The 14958-nt window shown below is 43.2% G+C and overlaps 1 protein-coding gene across 1 annotated transcript in view; it reads left to right on the top strand.

Annotated features, from left to right (window-relative positions):
• The window catches only part of lama1 (laminin, alpha 1), a 309926-nt gene that overhangs the window by 64127 nt on the left and 230841 nt on the right, over window positions 1-14958 (top strand). The window contains 7 exon segments of the mRNA XM_034180072.1: window positions 2430-2608; window positions 4661-4755; window positions 5058-5214; window positions 5285-5425; window positions 5507-5662; window positions 5746-5847; window positions 5934-6148. Coding sequence (XP_034035963.1) covers window positions 2430-2608; window positions 4661-4755; window positions 5058-5214; window positions 5285-5425; window positions 5507-5662; window positions 5746-5847; window positions 5934-6148 — 1045 coding nt within the window.

The following is a 14958-nucleotide window of genomic DNA, read 5'->3' on the forward strand; positions in this document are numbered from 1 at the left end:
TAACGTGGTTGGCTGTCTGTCTGTCAGAGTGTAACATGTCTGTCTGTCTGTCTGTCAGAGTTTAACGTGGTTGGCTGTCTGTCTGTCAGAGTGTAACATGTCTGTCTGTCTGTCTGTCAGAGTTTAACATGGCTGTCTGTCTATCAGAGTTTAACATGGCTGTCTGTCTGTCAGAGTGTAACATGACTGTCTGTCTGTCTGTCAGAGTATAACGTGGCTGTCTGTCTGTCAGAGTGTAACGTGACTGTCTGTCTGTCAGAGTGTAACGTAGCTGTCTGTCAAAGTGTGACATGTCTGTCTGTCTGTCAGAGTGTAACGTGGTTGGCTGTCTGTCTGTCAGAGTGTACAATGACTGTCTGTCTGTCAGAGTTTAACATGACTGTCTGTCTGTCAGAGTGTAACATGGCTGTCTGTCAGAGTGTAACGTGGCTGTATGTCTGTCAGAGTGTAACATGGCTGTATGTCTGTCAGAGTGTAACATGGCTGTCTGTCAGAGTGTAACGTGGCTGTCTGTCAGAGTTTAACATGACTGTATGTCTGTCAGAGTTTAACATGGCTGTCTGTCAGAGTGTAATGTGGCTGTATGTCTGTCAGAGTGTAACATGGCTGTATGTCTGTCAGAGTGTAACATGGCTGTCTGTCAGAGTGTAACGTGGCTGTCTGTCAGAGTTTAACATGACTGTATGTCTGTCAGAGTTTAACATGGCTGTCTGTCAGAGTGTAATGTGGCTGTCTGTCTGTCAGAGTGTAACATGACTGTCTCTCTGTCACAGTGTAATGTTGCTGTCTGTCTGTCAGACTTTAACATGGCTGTCTGTCAGAGTGTAATGTGGCTGTCTGTCTGTCAGAGTGTAACGTGGCTGTCTGTCTGTCAGAGTTTAACATGTCTGTCTATCTGTCTGTCAGAGTTTAACATGGCTGTCTGTCTGTCAGAGTGTAACATGTCTGTCTGTCTGTCTGTCAGAGTTTAACATGACTGTCTGTCTGTCAGAGTGTAACATGTCTGTCTGTCTGTCAGAGTTTAACATGACTGTCTGTCTGTCTGTCAGAGTGTAACATGTCTGTCTATCTGTCTGTCAGAGTTTAACATGACTGTCTGTCTGTCAGAGTGTAACATGAATGTCTGTCTGTCTGTCAGAGTGTAACATGAATGTCTGTCTGTCTGTCAGAGTTTAACATGACTGTCTGTCTGTCAGAGTGTAACGTAGCTGTCTGTCTGTCAGACTTTAACATGGCTTTCTTCCAGAGTGTAATGTGGCTGTCTGTCTGTCAGAGTGTAACATGGCTGTCTGTCAGAGTGTAACATGGCTGTCTGTCAGAGTGTAACGTGGCTGTCTGTCTGTCAGAGTGTAACATGGCTGTCTGTCTGTCAGAGTTTAACATGGCTGTCTGTCAGAGTTTAACATGTCTGTCTATCTGTCTGTCAGAGTTTAACATGACTTTCTGTCTGTCAGAGTGTAACATGACTGTCTGTCTGTCAGAGTTTAACATGACTGTCTGTCAGAGTGTAACATGACTGTCTGTCTGTCAGAGTTTAACATGGCTGTCTGTCTGTCAGAGTGTAACGTGGCTGTCTGTCAGAGTTTAACATGACTGTCTGTCTGTCAGAGTGTAACATGGCTGTCTGTCTGTCAGAGTGTAACGTGGCTGTCTGTCAGAGTGTAACGTGGCTGTCTGTCTGTCAGACTTTAACATGGCTGTCTGCCAGAGTGTAATGTGGCTGTCTGTCTGTCAGAGTGTAATGTGGCTGTCTGTCTGTCAGAGTGTAACGTGGCTGTCTGTCTGTCAGAGTTTAACATGGCTGTCTGTCAGAGTGTAACATGGCTGTCTGTCTGTCAGAGTTTAACATGACTGTCTCTCTGTCAGAGTGTAACATGTCTGTCTGTCTGTCAGAGTTTAACATGTCTGTCTATCTGTCTGTCAGAGTTTAACATGACTTTCTGTCTGTCAGAGTGTAACATGACTGTCTGTCTGTTATAGTGTAACATGGCTGTCTGTTATAGTGTAACATGGCTGTCTGTCTGTTATAGTGTAACATGGCTGTCTGTCTGTCAGAGTGTACCATGGCTGTCTGTCTTTTATAGTGTAACGTAGTTGTCTGTCAGAGTGTAACATGGCTGTCTGTCTGTTATAGTGTAACATGACTGTCTGTTATAGTGTAATGTAGGTGTCTGTCTGTCAGAGTGTAATATGGCTGTCTGTCTGTTATGGTGTAACATGGCTGTCTGTCTGTCAGAGTGTAACATGGCTGTCTGTCTGTTATAGTGTAACGTAGCTGTCTGTCTGTCAGAGTGTAACATGGCTGTCTGTCTGTTATAGTGTAACATGGCTGTCTGTCTGTCAGAGTGTAACATGGCTGTCTGTCTGTCACAGTGTAACATGGCTGTCTGTCTGTTATAGTGTAACATGGCTCTCTGTCTGTCTGTCAGAGTGCAACTGCCACAACAAGGCCGACGACTGTTACTATAACCAGACAGTCGCAGATATGAGGCTGAGCCTCAACAGCCACGGCGTCCGCCACGGGGGCGGAGTCTGCACTGACTGCAAACAAAACACTGCCGGCATCAACTGTGAGACGTGCACTGATGGATATTACAGACATGCAAAGGTAAAACATATTGCAATCAAAACTACAGACATTTAGAGGGGAAACAACAAGTTGCAAACAACTTGGTCGACACAAGCTATGTGAAGTCTCCACAACTTTCAGGCTGTAGCCATCAGTGTCAATGTTAAGGGGAGCAACTGTGCCTTGCGTCATGGCATTTGTCTTCTTCAGACTGATGGTCAGTCCAAACTCCTTGCAGGCATGAGAGAGGCAACTAACAAGCTGCTGCAGGCCGCCTGTGATGTCAAGGCTGCATCATCGGCAAAGAGCATCTCATGGATGAGTACCTCCACAACCTTAGTCTTGGCGCAAAGTCAGGCAGTGTTGAAGAGCTTGCTGGTGGCACTGGTGTGAATGTACACACAATGGAATCCTTCAGTGCGTACTGGAGGAGCATAGCGAAGAAGAACCCGAAGAGCGTTGGTGCCTTCTTTTGTTCTTGTTGCCTGGTGCTGAATTTGTACCAAAAATAGAAATAGAATGATCTGCACCAACACAGCGCTCCCATATAAAAAAGCTTTATTCAACAAGACGTGACATTTCTGATGAGGAAGGGCAGTTTGGAAATGTTTTCTTGATCCAGCACACCTTTTATGTGTTTTGAATGTGCGTGTCCTCGCTGCATCACTGGTGCTGAATTTGTGGCTTGCCTTTCGAGGTTTACTCTAAGCTTCACGCACCCAGTGGAGCAAACAGGCCATGGCGAGACAGCACCTTACTGGCTGGGGGTTGCCCAGCTTAAGGCGGGCGGTAGCTGTCTAATAAGATGCGATGATTCCTCCAACTGTCAGAAGTGACCCCTGGCACTTGTTTCTTTCGCCAAACAGGTGAGATTTTAACCAATAATCTGCCACTTCTCGTGTTGTGCCAACATCTTGCAATGACGCTGGAGTGTCCTCTCCAGTGGTGCTACAAAGCCTGCGCAGGCTAATATGGAACATCCGCTGTTGCCCATGCAGCAGGCCCCCCTCTCCACACTGTCACTGTGGTCCAAAGCAAAGACAGAAGCCAATGCAGTTTGGCTGTGGCAGCATCACAGGAGTTGCTGAGAAAGTGCTGAAGTTCAGCAACAGACCACTTTAGGGACTCCGACTCCGGATTGTTCCTTGAGGTTTACAAGACTGTCTGTGTCCAAGACTGGATATGGCCACAAGGCACCTGGAGGTTTGAGATCAGAATTTCCTTCTCCTCAGTGAACTGCTTTCCTGGGCTGATGAGTTCCATCTACCCAAAGCAACTGGTTTTGAGGTGCCAGAGACCCACCTTCACCCCTTCTCCTGTCAGTAGAAGCAGTTCCGCCGGGCTTAGACACACGCCATATGGGAGCACTTTTTAGGTAGTGGGATCTTGTCCCCACTACCACCCCAGCTGTAACAACCTTGGGACCAGAGGTAAAAGTACTGCACACAATACTACAGACATGCAGAGGTTAAAAATAAAAATGAATACTCCAAACAATACTTCAGACATGCAGCGAAAAAAACTACTAAATACAATACTACAGAGATGCAGAGGTTAAAAAAATACTACAGACACACAGAGATAATAAACAAACAAGCTGTACTGCAAACAATTCTGCAGACATGCAGAGGTTTTATATATATATATATATATATATATATATATATATATATATATATATATATATATATATATATATATATATATATATATATATACTGCAAACAATACTACAGGCGTGCAGAGGTAAAAAAAAACATCCATCCATCCATTTTCTTCCGCTTTATCTGGAGTCGGATTGCAGAGGCAAAAATCCTGCAAACAATACCAAAGCACACATGAGCACCTGAGCACCAGTTATGTGCACACCTTGTTATAGAGGAGCTTCTCTTTTCTGAATGAAGCCACACCCCTGTTGGTGAGCAGGTCATCCAGGTCCAGGGGTCGAGTGACATGTGTTTTGTGTTTCAGAGTAATTTATTAGTGTTTCCACATGTAAAAACTGTTCATGAAGCTGAGCTCCTGCGGTGCGGTTCGGGGCCGGTTCTGCTCATATCAGTGGTTCTGAGTTGGGCTGTGGTGTGTCTGTAGGTGTCTCCTTATGCCGACTCTCCGTGTGTCGAGTGTGACTGCGACCTGACGGGCTCCGAGTCTGCAGTCTGCTCCAGAGACGGACCGCAGCCAGGTGATTACACTCATCTCACCACTAGGAGACGCTGCAGGGACGTCAGCGGCTGCACTCACTGCACTATTAACTTACCACTGTGTTTTCTAAACCAACAAACTCAAAGTTAACATGTTTAAAATATTTCACTACTGGTTGAAACTGGTTTCAGATTGTAAACTCTTTAAATGTGTTGGTTTAAACTCGGTCTAACTGATGTTCCTTCAGACTGGTTGTGCTGATACACTTATTTAGAGTTTTAGTCTTTGGGGAGGAGCAGCCCATCAGCGTGGCAGACTGTGCATGTGACGGCGGTGTGTTCTTAACATGTGCAGGTCAGTGTGTGTGTAAACGTGGCTTTGCGGGTCGGCGCTGCGATCGCTGTGCATTTGGATTCAGAGGTTTCCCTCAATGCACCCGCTGTGAGTGTAACCTGGCAGGCAGCATCAACAGCGACCCCTGCAGGGCCTGCGTCTGCAAGGTAAGAGCTGCTCCCCCTGCTGGCCGCCGACATTACTGTGCGCGTGCTCAGCCGCCGCTGTCGTCCTCAGGTCAACGTGATGGGTGCCAACTGTGAGCGGTGTAAACCTGGATTCTACAACCTTCAGGACGCCGACCCGCTCGGCTGCACCGACTGTTTCTGCTTTGGCGTCTCTGATGTCTGCGAGAGCTCTGATTGGTCCGCAGCACAGGTCCTGCCCACACACCTGCACACATGAGAGATGACGCATGACCATGAATGTAACAAAAGGACTTTCTGTCTACTTGATCAGGTGGTTCACGTCGATGCTTTGCTCCGCCCCTCGCGACCTGTCTTCACACCAGTCATTCGTGACAATGACCTCACTCTCTCTGTCAACACATCATTAAGCCACGCCCACCAACACCTTCTGTCATGGCTGGCCCCTCTCGGTTTCCTTGGCAACAAGGTCAGCTGTTGTTTTGTTGTTTTCTGATTGTCTTTTAAGTCTTTTAACAGCAGATGGTTGATGCGTCACCTGTCCGTCTTCAGCTCGTGTCCTTTGGAGGTTTTTTGAACTACTCTGTCCTCTATGACGTCCCATTGGACAATAACGACCATTTTCTCCCCGCCCACTCTGATGTCATCATTGAGGTAAAGCAAACCTGAAGTCGTGAATCAGGAGAACTACAAACATGGCGTCTTACAGCAGGATGACCTGATTTGTCTCCCGTCTCCAGGGTAACGGGCAGGCCCTCTGTCTGTCACCTCCCGTCCTTCTGCTGCTTTCTCCGCTACTTGAGCGTTCTGTTGCCATGGTGATAGTTCCACAGCATTTTGTGGACGTGGACACAGGAGAACACGTGACCCGTGATGACCTTTTGTTCGTCCTGGCTGATGTGACATCTCTAAGGGTCAGAGTTCACTTGAATGACTCTGCTGATGGGCCGTTACGGTGAGAGTAATCTGATTAGATTAATATGATAACAGCAGATACATCTCAATCAGATTATTACATATTATTCTGATGATGTGATTTAAAGTATTAGTTTGATTACGTCTTTATCTGATTTTTATTAAATATTATTCTGTTTATGTCTTTATCTGATTTTTAAATATTATTCTGATTACATCTTAATTTGATGACTACATGTTCTGTATCTTAATCAGAATAATAAATATTCTTATTATGTCTTAATCCAATTTTTAAATGTTTTCTGATTAAATTTTAATTTGATTATTTAACTGTATTCTGATTACATCTTAATCCGATGAATAAATATCATTTTGCTTATGTCTTAATCTGATTAATATGTGTATGTCGCAGACATGAACGAGTGAAGCTCTTCAGCATCTCACTGTTCCATTTAGGTGCTTCAGACTTTTTTTCAGTAAATGCTTCTGGGGAGCATTAGCATGGCTAAAAACTTTCAGTTTATTGGGAGCTTCACCCCCCACACACCCCAACTACAGCCCTCTCAACCCCCTCCATTTTAACTAGTTTTCTTTATTTGCATCTCACATGCCTGGAAAGTCCTCACAATCCCATTTAGTGAGATAGAGTATCTCGTCAGTAGTTTTACATCCTCATTGAAGACAACTTTGGATGCTGTAGCTCCTCTGAAAAAGAGAGCTGTAAATCAGAAGTGCCTGACTCCGTGGTATAACTCACAAACTCGCAGCTTAAAGCAGATAACCCGTAAGTTGGAGAGGAAATGGCGTCTCACTAATTTAGAAGATCTTCACTTAGCCTGGAAAAAGAGTCTGTTGCTCTACAAAAAAGCCCTCCATAAAGCTAGGACATCTTACTACTCATCACTAATTGAAGAAAATAAGAACAACCCCAGGTTTCTTTTCAGCACTGTAGCCAGGCTGACAAAGAGTCAGAGCTCTATTGAGCCGAGTATTCCTTTAACTTTAACTAGTAATGACTTCATGACTTTCTTTGCTAATAAAATTTTAACTATTAGAGAAAAAATTACTCATAACCATCCCAAAGACGTATCGTTATCTTTGGCTGCTTTCAGTGATGCCGGTATTTGGTTAGACTCTTTCTCTCCGATTGTTCTGTCTGAGTTATTTTCATTAGTTACTTCATCCAAACCATCAACATGTCTATTAGACCCCATTCCTACCAGGCTGCTCAAGGAAGCCCTACCATTATTTAATGCTTCGATCTTAAATATGATCAATCTATCTTTATAAAGTTGGCTATGTACCACAGGCTTTTAAGGTGGCAGTAATTAAACCATTACTTAAAAAGCCATCACTTGACCCAGCTATCTTAGCTAATTATAGGCCAATCTCCAACCTTCCTTTTCTCTCAAAAATTCTTGAAAGGGTAGTTGTAAAACAGCTAACTGATCATCTGCAGAGGAATGGTCTATTTGAAGAGTTTCAGTCAGGTTTTAGAATTCATCATAGTACAGAAACAGCATTAGTGAAGGTTACAAATGATCTTCTTATGGCCTCAGACAGTGGACTCATCTCTGTGCTTGTTCTGTTAGACCTCAGTGCTGCTTTTGATACTGTTGACCATAAATTTTATTACAGAGATTAGAGCATGCCATAGGTATTAAAGGCACTGCGCTGTGGTGGTTTGAATCATATTTATCTAATAGATTACAATTTGTTCATGTAAATGGGGAATCTTCTTCACAGACTAAGGTTAATTATGGAGTTCCACAAGGTTCTGTGCTAGGACCAATTTTATTCACTTTATACATGCTTCCCTTAGGCAGTATTATTAGACGGCATTGCTTAAATTTTCATTGTTACGCAGATGATACCCAGCTTTATCTATCCATGAAGCCAGAGGACACACACCAATTAGCTAAACTGCAGGATTGTCTTACAGACATAAAGACATGGATGACCTCTAATTTCCTGCTTTTAAACTCAGATAAAACTGAAGTTATTGTACTTGGCCCCACAAATCTTAGAAACATGGTGTCTAACCAGATCCTTACTCTGGATGGCATTACCCTGACCTCTAGTAATACTGTGAGAAATCTTGGAGTCATTTTTGATCAGGATATGTCATTCAATGCGCATATTAAACAAATATGTAGGACTGCTTTTTTGCATTTACGCAATATCTCTAAAATTAGAAAGGTCTTGTCTCAGAGTGATGCTGAAAAACTAATTCATGCATTTTGTTGTGAAAGTGTAGTGACACGGACCCACAACAGGGGGCGCAAATGAACGGTCAGTAGATGAGCCAAAAAGTAACAATTTAATGTTGTGAAATGTGCACAACTAAATACAGACAATCTCAGAATATAATTACAGTCAAATCACAAAGGTGACGTGTAGGCAGGCTCGAGGATAGAAGACATCTGTCCGGAGAAGAGCCGGAACCACACGATTTCCGCCACCACCAAACCTGGTGAATACTGGAGCCGCCAAGTCCCGAATTCCCAGGTGATCACCGTCCCCGACTGTCGGATCTGGTACTGCTGGCGAGAACAAAGACAGTCAAGTGTAGGTGTGTGCACACCCAGTAACAATAACGGTGGGAATGCCACCTCCACCTCTCACTCTATAACTTGCAGAGTACTGTAGTAATTCCTCAGGGGAAAAGAGTGCCTTCTAGCGCTCTCTCAGCTTCCACCGACAGAGGTACCGGTACTCCTGCAAACACTCACAATATACAAATAATATTGTAACACAAAACGGCTGAGGATATTACCTCCAATGAAGTATGATATCTCGGCGATGAGGTGGAGATGACGTCTGGGTTTTATGGAGTGAGATGATGAAGAATGAGTGACAGCTGTCAGGAAGTAATGAGTAACAGCTGTCACTCCCGGCTGTGTCCGTGGCGGCAGCGCCCTCTCGTGCCTGAAGCCCGCACTTCAGGCAGGGCGCCCTCTGGTGGTGGGCCAGCAGTACCTCCTCTTCAGGCGGCCCACATAACACATTTATTTCCTCTAGGCTGGACTATTGTAATTCATTATTATCAGGTTGTCCTAAAAGTTCCCTGAAAAGCCTTCAGTTAATTCAAAATGCTGCAGCTAGAGTACTGACGGGGACTAGAAGGAGAGAGCATATCTCACCCATATTGGCCTCTCTTCATTGGCTTCCTGTTAATTCTAGAATAGAATTTAAAATTCTTCTTCTTACTTATAAGGTTTTGAATAATAAGGTCCCATCTTATCTTAGGGACCTCATAGTACCATATCACCCCAATAGAGCGCTTCGCTCTCAGACTGCAGGCTTACTTGTAGTTCCTAGGGTTTGTAAGAGTAGAATGGGAGGCAGAGCCTTCAGCTTTCAGGCTCCTCTCCTGTGGAACCAGCTCCCAATTCAGATCAGGGAGACAGACACCCTCTCTACTTTTAAGATTAGGCTTAAAACTTTCCTTTTTGCTAAAGCTTATAGTTAGGGCTGGATCAGGTGACCCTGAACCATCCCTTAGTTATGCTGCTATAGACTTAGACTGCTGGGGGGTTCCCATGATGCACTGAGTGTTTCTTTCTCTTTTTGCTCTGTATGCACCACTCTGCATTTAATCATTAGTGATCGATCTCTGCTCCCCTCCACAGCATGTCTTTTTCCTGGTTCTCTCCCTCAGCCCCAACCAGTCCCAGCAGAAGACTGCCCCTCCCTGAGCCTGGTTCTGCTGGAGGTTTCTTCCTGTTAAAAGGGAGTTTTTCCTTCCCACTGTCGCCAAGTGCTTGCTCACAGGGGGTCATTTTGACCGTTGGGGTTTTTACGTAATTATTGTATGGCCTTGCCTTACAATATAAAGCACCTTGGGGCAACTGTTTGTTGTGATTTGGCGCTATATAAATAAAATTGATTGATTGATCCTTCTCTCTTTATTTTCAGTAAATGCTTCTAGGGAGCATTAGCATGACTAAAAGATCCCCAGACTCCCCTAACTACAGCCCTCTTAACCCCCTGCCACTTTAACCATTTTTTTTTAAATGTAGATGTAAATTAATATTCAAACTTTTCAACTAGTTGACAGTAGGGCTGCACGATGTGGCCAAATTATCGTATCTCAATATCAAAGCCAAATACAAGGTCTATTAGAAAAGTATCCGACCTTATTATTTTTTTCAAAAACCATATGGATTTGAATCACGTGTGATTGCGTCAGACAAACTTGAACCCTCGTGCGCATGAGTTTTTCCACGCCTGTTGGTTGTATCATTCGCCTGTGAGCAGGCTTTGAGTGAGGAGTGGTCCAGCCCCTTCGTCGTTGTTTCATTGCCAGGAAATGGCGGAATGATTTGGGCTTTTTTCCATCAGAATTTTTTCAGAAACTGTTAGAGACTGGCAGCTGGAAACCATTAGAAAAATTTATCTGGCTTATGGTGAAAATGTTACGAGCTTGGTAGAGAATAAGGAGTATTACTGTCGCTTTAAGGATGGCCCCCAGCGGCTGTGGGGTGCACCGCGCTCCGAAGCCGCCATCGACAGGCTGAACGACCATTTCATTTCTAAACGGATGGCTGTATGGATCCGTGACCATCGTGTGCCATTTCTCTGGTTATCACAAGAGCTGGACATCAACCATTTTCCGACAGATTTCACTTTTAACAAGAGATTTTGTCATGGAAAGCCGAGCGGAGGCTTCGCGCATCACGATGGATTCGCTACTGGAGCGAGACAAAACCACCTCCGTTTTGGTCTCACAGGACGGCTTTGAGATGGTGTTCAGACAGCTGTCGGTGGTTTTTCCATCGAGTGATTATCCGAGAAATTGTGGATGTGCCTGGACATGCCAGAACATGTCCCGTGAGGCTTCATCACGGCGTTACTGTGCGCCATGCTGCACCACCATGACGCGCGAAGCCTACGCTCTTCTTTTCATGACAAAAACTCCTGTAACAGTGGAATTTAGCGAACGTTAGCATGGTGACGTCACAGGCTGGTAGCTAGTTGTAAAACTCAGTTTCGTTTGTGAGTAAATATAACCTCTTTGTCATATATTATGTAAAAGCTAGCGAGAAATAAATACTTCTACACCTTTACAAGACATTTTGCGCCATAAGCGTGCATGCTAACTTCCACAAACTCAGAGCTAACTTCCTATGGAGTTAAATTTGTCTCATTAATACCAGCAGATGCACAGTGGGTAATCTACAAATATTCCTTGATTTGCATAACATCCACTCTTTCACTCTACTCATAACATCCACTCTTGTCAAAACCTCATGTACACACGCACAAACGCACACACGCAAGGCCTCCTGCAGATACCGTTAAAATGTAGGTATTATTTTGATTGATTGAACGAGGGGCTTTATTGAACATGTACAAATTGTACTTAAGACAATCAATTCAATCAATCAATTTTTTTATATAGCGCCAAATCACAACAAAGAGTTGCCCCAAGGCGCTTTATATTGTAAGGCAAGGCCATACAATAATGATGTAAAACCCCAACGGTCAAAACGACCCCCTGTGAGCAAGCACTTGGCTACAGTGGGAAGGAAAAACTCCCTTTTAACAGGAAGAAACCTCCAGCAGAACCAGGCTCAGGGAGGGGCAGTCTTCTGCTGGGACTGGTTGGGGCTGAGGGAGAGAACCAGGAAAAAGACATGCTGTGGAGGGGAGCAGAGATCGATCACTAATGATTAAATGCAGAGTGGTGCATACAGAGCAAAAAGAGAAAGAAACAGTGCATCATGGGAACCCCCCAGCAGTCTAAGTCTATAGCAGCATAACTAAGGGATGGTTCAGGGTCACCTGATCCAGCCCTAACTATAAGCTTTAGCAAAAGGAAAGTTTTAAGCCTAATCTTAAAAGTAGAGAGGGTGTCTGTCTCCCTGATCTGAATTGGGAGCTGGTTCCACAGGAGAGGAGCCTGAAAGCTGAAGGCTCTGCCTCCCATTCTACTCTTACAAACCCTAGGAACTACAAGTAAGCCTGCAGTCTGAGAGCGAAGCGCTCTATTGGGGTGATATGGTACTACGAGGTCCCTAAGATAAGATGGGACCTGATTATTCAAAACCTTATAAGTAAGAAGAAGAATTTTAAATTCTATTCTAGAATTAACAGGAAGCCAATGAAGAGAGGCCAATATGGGTGAGATATGCTCTCTCCTTCTAGTCCCCGTCAGCACTCTAGCTGCAGCATTTTGAATTAACTGAAGGCTTTTTAGGGAACTTTTAGGACAACCTGATAATAATGAATTACAATAGTCCAGCCTAGAGGAAATAAATGCATGAATTAGTTTTTCAGCATCACTCTGAGACAAGACCTTTCTGATTTTAGAGATATTGCGTAAATGCAAAAAAGCAGTCCTACATATTTGTTTAATATGCGCTTTGAATGACATATCCTGATCAAAAATGACTCCAAGATTTCTCACAGTATTACTAGAGGTCAGGGTAATGCCATCCAGAGTAAGGATCTGGTTAGACACCATGTTTCTAAGATTTGTGGGGCCAAGTACAATAACTTCAGTTTTATCTGAGTTTAAAAGCAGGAAATTAGAGGTCATCCATGTCTTTATGTCTGTAAGACAATCCTGCAGTTTAGCTAATTGGTGTGTGTCCTCTGGCTTCATGGATAGATAAAGCTGGGTATCATCTGCGTAACAATGAAAATTTAAGCAATACCGTCTAATAATACTGCCTAAGGGAAGCATATATAAAGTGAATAAAATTGGTCCTAGCACAGAACCTTGTGGAACTCCATAATTAACTTTAGTCTGTGAAGAAGATTCCCCATTTACATGAACAAATTGTAATCTATTAGACAAATATGATTCAAACCACCGCAGCGCAGTGCCTTTAATACCTATGGCATGCTCTAATCTCTGTAATAAAATTTTATGGTCAACAGTATCAAAAGCAGCACTGAGGTCTAACAGAACAAGCACAGAGATGAGTCCACTGTCCGAGGCCATAAGAAGATCATTTGTAACCTTCACTAATGCTGTTTCTGTACTATGATGAATTCTAAAACCTGACTGAAACTCTTCAAATAGACCATTCCTCTGCAGATGATCAGTTAGCTGTTTTACAACTACCCTTTCAAGAATTTTTGAGAGAAAAGGAAGGTTGGAGATTGGCCTATAATTAGCTAAGATAGCTGGGTCAAGTGATGGCTTTTTAAGTAATGGTTTAATTACTGCCACCTTAAAAGCCTGTGGTACATAGCCAACTAACAAAGATAGATTGATCATATTTAAGATCGAAGCATTAAATAATGGTAGGGCTTCCTTGAGCAGCCTGGTAGGAATGGGGTCTAATAAACATGTTGATGGTTTGGATGAAGTAACTAATGAAAATAACTCAGACAGAACAATCGGAGAGAAAGAGTCTAACCAAATACCGGCATCACTGAAAGCAGCCAAAGATAACGATACGTCTTTGGGATGGTTATGAGTAATTTTTTCTCTAATAGTTAAAATTTTGTTAGCAAAGAAAGTCATGAACTCATTACTAGTTAAAGATAATGGAATACTCAGCTCAATAGAGCTCTGACTCTTTGTCAGCCTGGCTACAGTGCTGAAAAGAAACCTGGGGTTGTTCTTATTTTCTTCAATTAGTGATGAGTAGAAAGATGTCCTAGCTTTACGGAGGGCTTTTTTATAGAGCAACAGACTCTTTTTCCAGGCTAAGTGAAGATCTTCTAAATTAGTGAGACGCCATTTCCTCTCCAACTTACGGGTTATCTGCTTTAAGCTACGAGTTTGAGAGCTATACCATGGAGTCAGACACTTCTGATTTAAAGCTCTCTTTTTCAGAGGAGCTACAGCATCCAAAGTTGTCTTCAATGAGGATGTAAAACTATTGACGAGATACTCTATCTCCCTTACAGAGTTTAGGTAGCTACTCTGCACTGTGTTGTTATATGGCATTAGAGAACATAAAGAAGGAATCATATCCTTAAACCTAGTTACTGCGCTTTCTGAAAGACTTCTAGTGTAATGAAACTTATTCCCTACTGCTGGGTAGTCCATCAGAGTAAATGTAAATGTTATTAAAAAATGATCAGACAGAAGGGAGTTTTCAGGGAATACTGTTAAGTCTTCTATTTCCATACCATAAGTCAGAACAAGATCTAAGATATGATTAAAGTGGTGGGTGGACTCATTTACTTTTTGAGCAAAGCCAATAGAGTCTAATAATAGATTAAATGCAGTGTTGAGGCTGTCATTCTCAGCATCTGTGTGGATGTTAAAATCGCCCACTATAATTATCTTATCTGAGCTAAGCACTAAGTCAGACAAAAGGTCTGAAAATTCACAGAGAAACTCACAGTAACGACCAGGTGGACGATAGATAATAACAAATAAAACTGGTTTTTGGGTCTTCCAATTTGGATGGACAAGACTAAGAGACAAGCTTTCAAATGAATTAAAGCTCTGTCTGGGTTTTTGATTAATTAATAAGCTGGAATGGAAGATTGCTGCTAATCCTCCGCCCCGGCCCGTGCTACGAGCATTCTGACAGTTAGTGTGACTCGGGGGTGTTGACTCATTTAAACTAACATATTCATCCTGCTGTAACCAGGTTTCTGTTAGGCAGAATAAATCAATATGTTGATCAATTATTATATCATTTACCAACAGGGACTTAGAAGAGAGAGACCTAATGTTTAATAGACCACATTTAACTGTTTTAGTCTGTGGTGCAGTTGAAGGTGCTATATTATTTTTTTCTTTTTGAATTTTTATGCTTAAATAGATTTTTGCTGGTTATTGGTGGTCTGGGAGCAGGCACCGTCTCTACAGGGATGGGGTAATGAGGGGATGGCAGGGGGAGAGAAGCTGCAGAGAGGTGTGTAAGACTACACCTC

This window comes from Thalassophryne amazonica, chromosome 1 (genome assembly GCF_902500255.1).
Source record: "Thalassophryne amazonica chromosome 1, fThaAma1.1, whole genome shotgun sequence".
NCBI classification, from domain to species: domain Eukaryota; kingdom Metazoa; phylum Chordata; class Actinopteri; order Batrachoidiformes; family Batrachoididae; genus Thalassophryne; species Thalassophryne amazonica.